The 13,772-nt window shown below is 37.9% G+C and overlaps 1 protein-coding gene across 1 annotated transcript; it reads left to right on the plus strand.

Annotated features, from left to right (window-relative positions):
• The first annotated feature begins 12,072 nt into the window (after positions 1–12,072).
• LOC122705211 (olfactory receptor 4K3) lies at positions 12,073–13,049 on the plus strand. Its single transcript, XM_043920448.1, has one exon. The coding sequence runs from the start codon at positions 12,102–12,104 to the stop codon at positions 13,047–13,049; it is 948 nt and encodes a 315-aa protein (XP_043776383.1). The 5' UTR covers positions 12,073–12,101.
• The last annotated feature ends 723 nt before the right edge of the window (positions 13,050–13,772 follow it).

Consider the following 13,772-nt stretch of genomic DNA (forward strand, 5'->3'; position numbering starts at 1 on the left):
GGGAAAGAAGTACATCGAGGCTGTATATTGTCACCCTGCTTATTTAACTTATATGCAGAGTACATCATGAGAAATCCTGGACTGGATGAAGCACAAGCTGGAATCAAGATTGCTAGAAGAAACATCAATAACCTCAGATATTCAGATGACACCACCCTTATGGCAGAAAGAGAAGAAGAACTAAAGAGCCTCTTGATGAAAGTGAAAAGTTGGCTTAGAGCTCAACATTCAGAAAACTAAGATCATGGCATCTGGTCCCATCACTTCATGGGAAACAGATGGGGAAACAGTGGAAACCATGACAGACTTTATTTTGGGGGGCTCCAAAATCACTACAGGTGATGACTGCAGCCATAAAATTAAAAGATGCTTACTTCTTGGAAGAAAAGTTATGACGAACCTAGACAGCATATTAAAAAGCAGAGGCATTACTTTGCCAACAAAAGTCCATCTAGTCAAGGCTATGGTTTTTCCAGTAGTCATGTATGGATGTGAGAGTTGGACTATAAACATAGCTGAGCACCAAAGAACTGATGCTTTTGAACTGTGGTGTTGGAGAAGACTCTTGAGAGTCCCTTGGACTGCAAGGAGATCCAACACCAGTCCATCCTAAAGGAAATCAGGCCTGACTATTCATTGGAAGGACTGATGCAGCTGAAACTCCAATACTTTGGCCACCTGATGGGAAGAACTGACTCATTTGAAAAGACTCTGATGCTGAGAAAGATTGAAGGCAGGAGGAGAAAGGAACAACAGAGGATGGGATGGTTGGATAGCCTCACTGACTCGATGTACATGAGTTTGAGCAAACTCCAGGGTGGTGATGAACAGGGAAGTCTGACATGCTGCAGCCTATGGGGTCACAAAGAGTGACTGAACTGAACTGAACTGAACAAGACTGAGTATCAAGTATATTGCAATATAGCCACTACCCCAAAGAAAGGCATTTAACTGCTTCTCTATTTCTCTTTTTCCTTAAATAGGAGTATGTTCCTCCTACAAATATTTGTGATTACATAATTACATGAATTAAAATTTTACCTTGTCTTCTACAGGATATATCATATCACTTCAATGAGAATAAGCCTTAAGGCTTAGTCCCACTTCTGTTTGAATTCTCCCTTCATATATGCCAACATATGCAAACTGTTTTAATGATCTAATCCTCCAGAATTAGAAGGTGGAAGTAGGAAAGACACACGAAAAAAAGAAAAGAGCAATTTTGCTTACCAGATCTCTAGCAGAATCAAGGCTTTATAGTATACACAGTGTTGAGTAGGCTCTGACGGAGAATGTAGAGGAGTTAGTTTTAAATATAAATAAATGACCTAGGTGAATCATTAGCTGTGTAGCAGCTGTAGATAAAATGGATGTTGTAGGGACTTGGGAATTGACCAAGAAATCATATTTCAATGGGATCTTTTGAACAACAACAGTGGTATGATTTAGTTCACAACAGGAAGATATATTAATTTTCTCATGGGAATTTACAATGATTGTTTTTACCTGGACCTGAGAGATTCAGGGGATGGAAGTTGGAAAAGTCAACATTTAGAAGGTAGAAGGAGATGCCAACAAATTTTAATGAGCACTCTTGATTATCTAGCCTTGTTCTAGAGGCCATGGGAGAATAAAATCCAGGAACATTTATTTATGCTTTAAGTAATGTATAATTTTTTGGAGTTACTGAACACTCATAAATAAAACAATTTGTGAAACAGTGCAGTCAAATATATCAAGTTTTCAACCAATTCTTAGAGATAAAGAGTGCACTGGATTTTAGATAAGGGAAAAATTGCAGTGTGCTTAATCAATCAAGAATATGTTCTTACAGAAGAAATATCATGAACTTGACCTATAATGAAAACTAAAATTTCGCTTGGTAAGGGAAAAAAGTATGTGGGAAATGAAATAGTGGAACTTATTTGCAGGAACAAGATATTCAGCTAGCAGTTTAGAAGAATAAGAATGCCACTCTAAAATATGATTTGATGTAAAAGACGATAAAGGCTCATTGTAAGACTATAGGCAGTTATGGTGACTTGAAATCAATATTTTGTAAGGATTTATACAGATGATTTGAGAAGAGAGCATTTGAAGGCAGGAAATTATTAAATTAAATAATTCTACTTAGTTTATCTCTTCAGAGACCCTCCATTGCTGTAAGAAGAGCATAATTCCCATTTTTTTGTTTTGTTTTTTTTTTAACCAAAGCCTTGGAAACATGACTTATTTATTCAACATAATATGGGCAGAAGTTTTGTGCCACATGTGCCACATTTGAGCAGAAGCTTTAAGATTCAATGCATAATTCCCGCATTGCTCTTTATCCATCTTCCTGGGTCCAAGGATGAAGAGATGATGGGAAGCAGACTGTGCTCATAGATAAAAAGACACAATTCTGTGAACGAGTTCATTATCTCCTAATTGTTGTATACATTTAACATCATGCTAATCATTATCCCAGCAGGCTTAAATTGATTTTAAAATTAATATGAAATTTCAAATAACCTAAGATCACTGAAACAATGTGAACAGAACAAATTTGTTAGGGTCACAAAATCTGTTTTCAACACTTATTATAAAGCTATAGTAATCATTAGAGTATTGTGTTTGCCTACAAAACAGATGCATGGAACAGAATGGAAAGTCCAGAAGAATTTCACATATATGATAACTGATTTTCAAAAAAGGTACCAAAATAATTTGATAGGAAAGAAGAGCCCTTTTAACAAAAGACTGTTTAACAATTGTTCTTTGTTCCAGTGGCTCAGTGGTAAAGGACCTGCCTGCAATGCAGGAGACACAGGAGATCAGGTTGGATCCCTGGGTCGGGAAGATCCCCTGGAGCAGGGCATGGCAACCCACTCCAGCATTCTTGCCTAGAGAATCTCATGGACAGAGGAGCCTGGTGGGCTACAGTCTATAGGGTTGCAAAGAGTCAGACATGACTGGAGAAACTAAGCATGCATGCACATCTATATGGAAAGTAAATAAATAACTTCATTCCTTGTCTGCAACCTTATGCAAAAAGCATTTTGAAATGTCTCCAGTAAATTAATAAGAAAAATTTCAATAGGGAAAAAATTGACAAAAAAAAAAACACAATAAATAAGTAATTCCTAGAATAAATTACACCTAATAACAAATAAACTTATGAGAAATATTTAACCTCATTAATGGCCAGGGAACTGCATATTAAAATAAAAATCAATGACATTTTTGCTCATCAAATTGATCAAAATTTAGAAGAATATTTAGGGATATTTTGTATCATGGATGGGGCTTCCCAGGTGATGCTAGTGGTAAAGAACCTACCTGCCAATACAGAAGACATAAGAGATGGGGGTTTGATCTCTGGGTGGGGAAGATCCCCTGAAGGAGGGCATGGCAACCCCTTCCGTATTCTTGCCTGGAGAATCCCCACGGGCAGAGGATCCTGGCAGGCTATCATCCATAGTATCACAAAGAGTCAGATCTGGCTGAAGCAACTTAGCACACACGCATATCATTGATGAATGTATAAACTGCAGCGTTAAAAACAAACAAACCCAATATCTCGGCAATAACGTCTAAAATTAAAGTATACTTTTCTTCAATGTCATTTGACTCATAAATCTTTCTTTTGAGAATCAATTCATGGAAATAAAAGCAGTGATCCTTTAAACTATGAAAAAAAAAATATTTATTTTAGCAGAGTAAGCAGTGGGAAAAATAAGGGGAAAAATCTGATTACCTATTAGTAAAGGAATTATATAAGTTACAGAATACCCTTACTTTAAAAAATACAGCTGTCATGAAAAGAAATACTTGAATTTGAATACACTACAATGTCTATAATAAACCATCAAATGAAAAACAAACTGGTTGGTCATGTGTATTATATGATCTTAATTTTATAAGAAACAAACAATAACAGAGTAGACTAACACTGGCTACATCAGGGATTGAGAATAAAGAAGTAGTTGATGCATTTCCTTCTTCATATATATTTGGAAAATTTTCACTTCTTACTAATTTTGTTTGCAGTTAAATACACATAATATAAAATTTACCTTTAGTGATATTTAGTATATTCTGAGTATTGTGCAACTATCACCACCATCTAGTTCAAGAAAATTTTTTTGTCAATGACTGCCACTATCCCCTTTCACATTCCAGAACATTTTATCCAAAAGGAAAACCTGTATTTGTTGAGCAAACACTCCCAAATCTCCTTTCTCCAAGCCCTTACAATCAATAATCTGTTTTCTGTATGTGTTTGTCTATTCCTGACATTTCATACAAATGAAATAACATAATATGCAGCCTTTTGTGTCAAAAACTTGTACATAAATGTTTGTAGTAGCATTATTCACAACAGCCAAAATGTGGAAACATCTATAAACTGATTAATGAATAAACTAAATGTTGGATAGCCATACAATGGAATATTATTTGGCCATGAAATGGAATGAGGTATAAAATAGTGATCCATGCTACAACCTGAATGAACCTTGAAAACATTGCAAGAAGCCACATGTCTTACTCTTGAAACTACAGTTGACCCTTGAACATGGGGGTTAAGAGTAAGAAGTCAAAAATTTGTGTGTAACTTGATAGTAAGTCCTCTGTGTCCACCATTCCACATCCATGGATTAAACCAACCTCGAATCATGTAGTGTTCTCATATTTACTACTGAAAAAAAATCCACATATAAATGGACTAGGACAGTTCAAACCTGTGTTGTTCAAGGGTCAACTATGTAACTATGTGAGTGTGTGTGTATAAAGTCATGTATATTGGAGATGAACAGACTGAAAAAACAACTCTTCTAGGATATTTAAGAGAGGTGGGACACAGGCACATCTCTGCCTCCAATATTGGAGAGAAATGCGGGCAATATAGGAGTCACCAGTTATAAGAGCAAAGACCTTAGCTAGAAATGCCCAGGGAACCAGTACAGGGTGGGAAAATTTGAACTGTAATTGACTAATTGTGGAGGCTCAGTATGGACAACTTTGAGTGTTAAAAACTAGAGAACCTGGTCATATGAGCAAAATTTTATATTATTTATCTCCAAGAGTTAGACTAGATTCTTAGAGTATATCAGAGAAAAAATCCTCTCCAGCTTCCAGCAGAGAGGAAGAGGAAAAAGAACCATTTTGAAATATGTCAGAGCACACATACACACATTAACAATGTCTGCCCTAGGAGAAACCATTTAACCAGAACCTAACCTGATAGGGTATTATCAGAGCCCAGCTGACCTAGAAGATGGGGAATACCCCATCTCCAGTCAGCTTTGGCCTTCCGTATGGGATAAAGGAGAATCCCAACTCTAGCTCACTCAAGACATTCTATCCTACCCAAGCAATTAGGAAAACAAAAGGAAGCAAAACACTTATGAAGTTCACCCAGAAGTACAGGCTTACTGAAACTCTGAGACCTAATCATGGGTCTATAGAAAGCTTCCCCTCACCCCTGCATTTAACTACCACATTATTTAAGGCATGTTTATGGTAGCTCCTTTTACCCAGGTTTGACCATCAAAAAAAAAAAAAAAACACAAGGCATACCAAAATCAAAACAAAAAAAAAAAAAAAATAGAAAAACCCACAGTTTGAAGAAGCAGAGTAAGCATCAGAACCACCAGAATGTATGGAATCAGAATTCCATACATTGGGAATATTGGAATTACCAGACTGGGAATTTAAAACAAATGTTATGGATGTGCTAATGGATAAAGTAGACAACAGGCAAGAACAGATGGACAATGTAAGCAAAGAGATGGAGATCCTAAGAAAGCACCAAAAGGGTAATGCAATAGATCCAAAACACTGAAACGGAAATGAAGAATGCCTCTGACGGGCTCATTGGTACCCTGGATGTGGCTGAAGAAAGAATATGTGAACTTAAGGATACCTCAAATATTAACAGAAACCTTCAAAATTGAAAAGCAAAGAGAACAAAATCTGAAAAAAGAAAAGAGAGAGAATATCCAAAGTTTGTGGGACTGCTACAAAATGTATAACGTATGTGTGGTGAGAATTTCAGGAGGAGAAAGAGAGAAAGGAACAGAAGAAACATCTGGAACGATAATGAACCTAACCATAGTCAAAGAGCATTCCCTGCCCCAGGGAAACTGCCCCAGAAGTATTTTAGAACAGCCATGGGCCAAGTCCCACTATGTGCCTTTGTTTCTCTTCTTTTTCAATTGGTGTGTCTGTCACAATTAACTGATCAGAGTCTCATCATTGAACGTTGGGTGTGTGAAGAGTAGAACAGATGATGTCTTTTGATTCATATGAAGAAGATCTGCGCCCAAGGAACCACCCACACACGCATACACATATATATGTGGAGCTGGTGCAGAAGAAAAGACCTTGGACTTCTAGCCAAATAGTTGAGAATTTGAGAATCTTGAAATTTAGTGCGCATATTTTTCATGCAGGAAGACTGTAAATAATTGTATCCAGAGAGTGAGCAGATATAGATTGGAAATCACAACCAGAATATATTACATCTTCTTCAAATAAAAACTGAACATTTTCCCAACCCCATGGATCTTGGAAATTGCTTTGAGCAATAAAATTTGGTTACAGGGTTGTGTGAGGTCCAGAGACCTGTGTGAGTTAGCAGGGTTCCAATTTTCATTCCACTGTACTGGGATATAGTTCCTGTGTAAAGAAGTTCAAACTGTAGTAGGTTTCCAAGCTGTTAGATTTTTATCTGATATAAATTATTTTGCATATGATAGTTGATAAACAGTATCTCAATGTAATTTAACAGCTTATTTTTTTGGCTGCACCATGTAGCTTATGTGATCTTAGTTCCCCAACCAGGGATCAAACTCTGGGCCCACTACAGTGAAAGCACCAAGTCCTAACCACTGACCCACCAGGGAATTCCCTAATACATTTTCTTATTAAAGTTTGAACATTTTTATACAGCTTGTTCCTATTTGCATCATGCAAAATGCCAAGCTGGAATCAAGATTTCTGGGAGAAATATGATAACCTCAGATATTCAGGTGACACCACCCTTACAGCAGAAAGTGAAGAGGAACTAAAGAGCCTCTTGGTGAAGGTGAAAGAGGAGAGTAGAAGGCTGGCCTAAAACTCAACATTCAAAAAGACTAAGATCATGGCATCTGGTCTCATCACTTAATGGCAAATAGTTGGGGAAACAATGGAAACAGTGACAGACTTTATTTTCTTTGACTCCAAAATCAGTGCAGACAGTGACTGCAGCCATGAAATTAAAAGACGCTTACTCCTTGGAAGAAAAACTATGACAAACCTAAGCAGTGTTTTAAAAAACAGAGACATCACTTTGCTGACAAAGGTCCATATAGTCAAAGTAATGGTTTTTCCAGTAGTAATGTACAGATGTGAGTGTTGGACCGTAAAGAAGGCTGAGAACTGAAGAACTGATGCTTTCAAACTGTGGTGTTGGAGAAGACTCTTGAGAGTCCCTTAGACAGCAAAGAGATCAAAACAGTCAATCCTAAAGGAAATCAGGCCTGAATATTCATTGGAAGGACTGATGCTGAAGCTCCAATACTTTAGCCACCTGATGAAAAGAGCCAACTCATTGGAAAAACCCTGATGCTAAGGAAGATTGAAGGTAGGAGGAGAAGGGGGCAACAGAGGATGAGATGGTGGGATGGCATCACTGACTCAATGGACATAATTCTGAACAAACTCTGGGAGATAGTGAAGCACAGGGAAGCCTGGTGCGCTGCAGTCCAAAGGGTCGCAAAGAGTCGGAAACAACTTAGCGACTGAACAACAATAACGTATTTGCACATCTTGTTCCATTTCTCTGCATGGTTGCTGGTCTTTTTACTCGTTTATTAGCTCTTTATGTATTAATTTATCATTGCTTCATCCTTAAAGGTTAGATTTTTTTCTCTAAGTATTCATTTGTGTCAGCTATGCTTTTGCGTTTCTGCCATGAAAAAGTATGTAATCAAAATATTCAATTTTCCCTTATTATTAATGAATTTTGAGTTGTAGTTGGGAATTATTTCCTCCCCTAGATATAAAAAGAAAATCAGGTTTTACAAGTAAATATGTGTAAGGTAGGTAAGGTATGAGGAATTAATGCAGTTCTTTTCAAGGTGGCTATCCAGCTATCTCAAAATCACTTGTTAAAAAGCACTAATTGTCCCCTACTCCCTGGGTTGGGAAGATCCTCTGGAGAAGGAAATGGCAGCCCACTCCAGTATTCTTGCCTGGAAAATCCCATGGATCACGGAGCCTGGTAGCTACCGTCCATGGGGTCACAAAGAGTCAGACACGACTGAGCGACTTCACTTCACTTCATTTTAGAAATTCATTTTTTATATACTTTATTTCCATGTGCAATTAAGCCTATTCCTTGATTTTTAATTTTGTTTTTTTAATTGTTTTTATATTAATTCATCTATATCAAATTGTTTTATTTATGGCATCTTTATAGCATGGTTTCTCTGCACTCTAGAACTCATCCTCTCCCATTGCTCTACTTTTTAAAATGTATCCCTGGCTCCTCTTGCATGTTTGCATTTTATTTTTCCGAAAGAATTTTGTAGTCAGTTTATCTAGATCAAAGAGGCCTGGTGTGATTTATTATTTAAATTACATTAACTCTATAAATTCATTTAAGGTGAACGGACATCTTTATGATGTATATTCTAATTCAAGATCATGGTGTATGTTTCCATTTGTTCAAGTCTATATTTGAGTCTTGTAGAAGGGCTTTGGAGAAGGCAATGGCACCCCACTCCAGTACTCTTGCCTGGAAAATACATGGATGGTGGAGACTGGTAGGCTGCAGTCCATGGGGTCGCTAAGAGGTGGATGCGGCTGAGCAACTTCACTTTCTTTTTTTTTTTTTTTTTTAATTTTTTATTAGTTGGAGGCTAATTACTTCACAACATTTCAGTGGGTTTTGTCATACATTGATATGAATCAGCCATAGATTTACACGTATTCCCCATCCCAATTCCCCCTCCCACCTCCCTCTCCACCCGATTCCTCTGGGTCTTCCCAGTGCACCAGGCCCGAGCACTTGTCTCATGCATCCCACCTGGGCTGGTGATCTGTTTCACCATAGATATAGTATACATGCTGTTCTTTTGAAATATCCCACCCTCACATTCTCCCACAGAGTTCAATAGTCTGTTCTGTATTTGTGTGTCTCTTTTTCTGTTTTGCATATAGGGTTATCGTTACCATCTTTCAAATTCCATATATATGCATTAGTATGCTGTAATGTTCTTTATCTTTCTGGCTTACTTCACTCTGTATAAGGGGCTCCAGTTTCATCCATCTCATTAGGACTGGTTCAAATGAATTCTTTTTAACGGCTGAGTAATATTCCATGGTGTATATGTACCACAGCTTCCTTATCCATTCATCTGCTGATGGGCATCTAGGTTGCTTCCATGTCCTGGCTATTATAAACAGTGCTGCGATGAACATTGGGGTGCACGTGTCTCTTTCAGATCTGGTTTCCTCTGTGTGTATGCCCAGAAGTGGGATTGCTGGGTCATATGGCAGTTCTATTTCCAGTTTTTTAAGAAATCTCCACACTGTTTTCCATAGCAGCTGTACTAGTTTGCATTCCCACCAACAGTGTAAGAGGGTTCCCTTTTCTCCACACCCTCTCCAGCATTTATTGCTTGTAGACTTTTGGATAGCAGCCATCCTGACTGGCGTGTAATGGTACCTCATTGTGGTTTTGATTTGCATTTCTCTAATAATGAGTGATGTTGAGCATCTTTTCATGTGTTTGTTAGCCATCTGTAAGGGAACCGCTTCAGAAGGGACTGGTGCAACAGATTAAAATCCCTCTAGAAAACACCGACTACACCGTAAGGGGCCTGTAGATACCGAGAAGTGTAAGCTGGAACGAGGAGCTATCTGAAACTGAGCCGAACCCACAGCAACTTCACTTTCACTTTTCACTTTCATGTATTGGAGAAGGAAATGGCAACCCACTCCAGTGTTCTTGCCTGGAGAATCCCAGGGACAGGGGAGCCTGGTTGGCTTCCGTTTATGGGGTCGCACAGAGTCGGACATGACTGAAGCGACTTAGCAGCAGCAGCAGCAGGAGGGCTTTAAACTTTTCCTCACATAGGTTCTGAACACTTCCTTTAAGAGTATGAATTTTTCTGGTCTCAAACAGGGAAACACATTCTCATTTATTTTTCAATGAACTGAGAGATAACATTTGTAGCCCCAAAGCCAAATAATAGATCCTATTTGTCTTATCTTTGCTGTGGCCCAAGATAAGGATTCTCACTTACATCTTTCCCATCATATTCACTCCATATACATAGAGCACTTAAGAATAATAATGACACTTTATGATCCATCTTTAACTCTGGACAAAATGTGTTGAATGTTCTAATAATTCCCATTGGAACTTGAACATGTGTTAGTTCCCCCAGGGAGTAGCTGGTTCTTTTCATGCCATGAAATTTATTGAATCCATTCATATCAATACAGATGTTATAAATACAAAGATCTCAAAGATTGTTGAGCCTCTTTTATCCAGAAATTAGGCAGAGGATTGATCTGAGGTCGCTCTGGAGTGGTTGCCATTGCTTTCAGGGACTAGTTGAGTACCAGAAGGTTAATATGTCTGGGGAAAGGATCCTAAAACCATCTAGATCAACGCACTTCATCATTAACATATGAAGAATCAGAGGTACCCTTTAATGCAGTGAATTATCTAATCTTACGTATCTAGGACAAGATTTGAATCCACATTTTCTCAATCCCAGTTCACTGCTCTTTCTGCTACACCAATATAAGTGTAAGCTATGCTGGAGGCATCCTTTTCAATATCAGCTATGTGGGTGCAGAATCAAACCTAGTTTCTGAAATGGGTAAAGTCAGAACAGTGTGGAGTTAGAGAAAGGGTACCTAACGTCAAAACAGAAAGTCAAGAGTATGAGTACTTGCATGTGTAGATTGGCTTAGTCTTGGAACAGTTTATTTAGAATACATACTTACAGCAGAGTTTTGAGAAAGAAAAGAGAAGAGAAAAACTTGGCTTGATGACAAGATGAAAGGGCTTTGATGTGAATTCTAGGTATACATCATTTCAATTGACTTTCAGTGTATTTTGTAAAGTCTTCTTAGATCTCAGTGAGGATTTCCCTAAGCAGTCTAGCTTTAATGTTCACAGCATGTTGTTTTATATAACTTATTCTAGGTTCTCCATTATCTTTCTCTGTCTCTACATGAATCTGTTTCCTATTTTTTCTAAGTGAACTCTAGAAATAGGAAGTTTCCTGCTGTAAACTGCTTTGGTGAAAATCTGTAAAATCCAGCAGTTAAAAAATATCTGACTTCAGGCAGCAGAGTGTTTAACAGAGATTTTATATTTAACCTATACTTGGAAATATATGAAGGCTTCAGGCTTTAACCATATCATGTTCATGAGCCTTTGAGGTGTATGGCATTCGTGGCATAGAACAGGATCATACATGCCTGCATAACTGAAATGGAGAACTAAGAATAAGAGGCTATTTCATTTTTATTCTGAACCATGGCTAATAGAAAATTGAAACAGACTGTTTCTCTGTATCCCTTTTTTTTAGGTTGTATTTCCTTACCCCACTCATTGCAAGAAACCAGTGCCTACTCTCCTTTGCTTCATTGTGTTCCCACTAATAATCAATCATAATTTTCAAACATTGTTCACTCCAGTCTTTCTCTGGCATCATGATGTTTTGAAGAAGGTTTCCATTCTTTTCCCATTCAAAACTTGGCAGCTACCTGTATGGTTTTTTAAGTGTTTCACAAACTAAGGAGTAATATTCAAGTAACTTAATTTTTATTTCTTTTATAAAGATTGGCATCATACTTTAAGCAAATTGCAAAATCATAAGAATTAACCTGAACTGATATTTTAATTAGTTACTTAAAATATCTGAAAAGGTCATGGGGGAAATATTCGAGTAATGTGAACAGAAGAATGATACAACAGAAAACTATTATCTGGTGATGGGCAACCCCTATATTATTTCATGCAGAAAAATCTCACTTTGTGTTTAATCACTGTATTTTTCCTCATTCTCCTCCATTTGGAAGTGCCAGAGTCCTTCCTGAAATCAAACTAAATGGCCTGGAATAATCAGTCAGTCATAACTGAATTCATACTACAAGGTCTTTCCAGTTCTTGGGAACTCCAGATCGTCTATTTCCTGTTCTTCTCTGCAGTCTACGCAGCCGCTGTGCTGGGGAACCTCCTCATTGTGCTCACCATTGTGTCAGAGCTACGCCTGCACTCCCCCATGTACTTTCTGCTGGGCAACCTCTCCTTCATTGACATGTCTCTGGCCTCATTTGCCACTCCCAAAATGATTGCAGATTTCTTCAGGGAGCCCAAAGTCATCTCTTTTGAAGGCTGCATCACCCAGATATTCTTCCTGCATCTCTTAGGGGGTGCTGAAATTGTGCTGCTGATAGCCATGTCTTTTGATAGGTATGTGGCTATCTGTAAGCCTTTACGCTATTTAACCATCATGAGCCGGAGAATGTGCCTTGGGCTTGTGACACTCTCCTGGATTGTCGGCATCTTCCATGCTATGAGTCAGCTAGCATTTACTGTGAATCTGCCCTTCTGTGGGCCCAATGAAGTGGACAGTTTCTTTTGTGATCTTCCCTTAGTGATTAAACTTGCCTGCGTAGACACATACATTCTCGGAGTGTTCATGATCTCAACCAGCGGCATGATTGCCCTAGTGTGCTTCATTCTCTTGGTGATTTCCTACTCTGTCATCCTGATCACTGTTAGGCAACGTTCTTCTGGTGGGTCCTCCAAAGCTCTCTCCACCTGCAGTGCCCACTTCACTGTTGTGACCCTTTTCTTTGGCCCATGCATTTTCATTTACATGTGGCCTTTCACAAATTTCCCAATAGACAAAGTTCTCTCAGTATTTTATACCATTTTCACTCCCCTCTTAAATCCAGTCATCTATACCCTTAGAAATAAGGATGTCAAGGATTCCATGAGAAAACTTAGCAGCCGTGTCTTTAAGTCTAGCCAGACTGATCATACCCCTTGATTTGCTTTTGCTCGTACAAAAATGAGCATTTATCCCCCTCTCTTTGTCGGTCAACAATGTCATGCTAGCGCAAGAAATCATATAGTTCATGGCAGAACTATTTTCATCATCAGTCTCAGCAGTTACTGAGTTTTGGTCATATTAAGAGTTCCTCACACAGCATAATATTTACAATGGAACATTATCAAACCAATATCCGAAATTTTACCTCCCAAGGACTCACTTTTTAGAATATCCAACTCTTGTCAGATGTAAGTATTTATTTGAGTATTAAGACATTCACATGCTTTAGGAAAGAGTGGATTCCCTTCCAGACTCTTATGATTAAGAAAAGGAGCAAACGTGAATGTACCAACACTTGTACACTGAAGTAACAGTGGAAGTTTTTATTGTTGATGAATAACATATTTTAGTCCAAAGGTCAGAAAAAATACTGCAGTTTCTTGGTAAATGAAGATGTTTGCTATTTAATATTGTAATCTATCTTCAATAAGAATAAGAATGTTCTTTATTTCAGTCCCTATGACCTCTAGTGTGGATTAAACAATTTTAAAACAGTACAGTAAACACTAAGAAAATTCTTATAGTCATATTCATATAGAAAGATTCTGGAATCATATGTACCAAATCTCATCCACATTCGTGATCTACAGAAGATGAAACTAAGATCCAAGGACATGGTAACTTTTCAAGGTCATGTTTTTTAAGGCAGAATTTAGATCA

Source organism: Cervus elaphus, chromosome 12, assembly GCF_910594005.1.
Source record: "Cervus elaphus chromosome 12, mCerEla1.1, whole genome shotgun sequence".
NCBI classification, from domain to species: Eukaryota; Metazoa; Chordata; class Mammalia; order Artiodactyla; family Cervidae; genus Cervus; species Cervus elaphus.

What these genes read in the sequence shown, in the direction of transcription:
- LOC122705211 (XM_043920448.1), top strand. Translation starts at nt 12,102, where the DNA reads ATGGCCTGGAATAATCAGTCAGTCATAACTGAATTCATACTACAAGGT.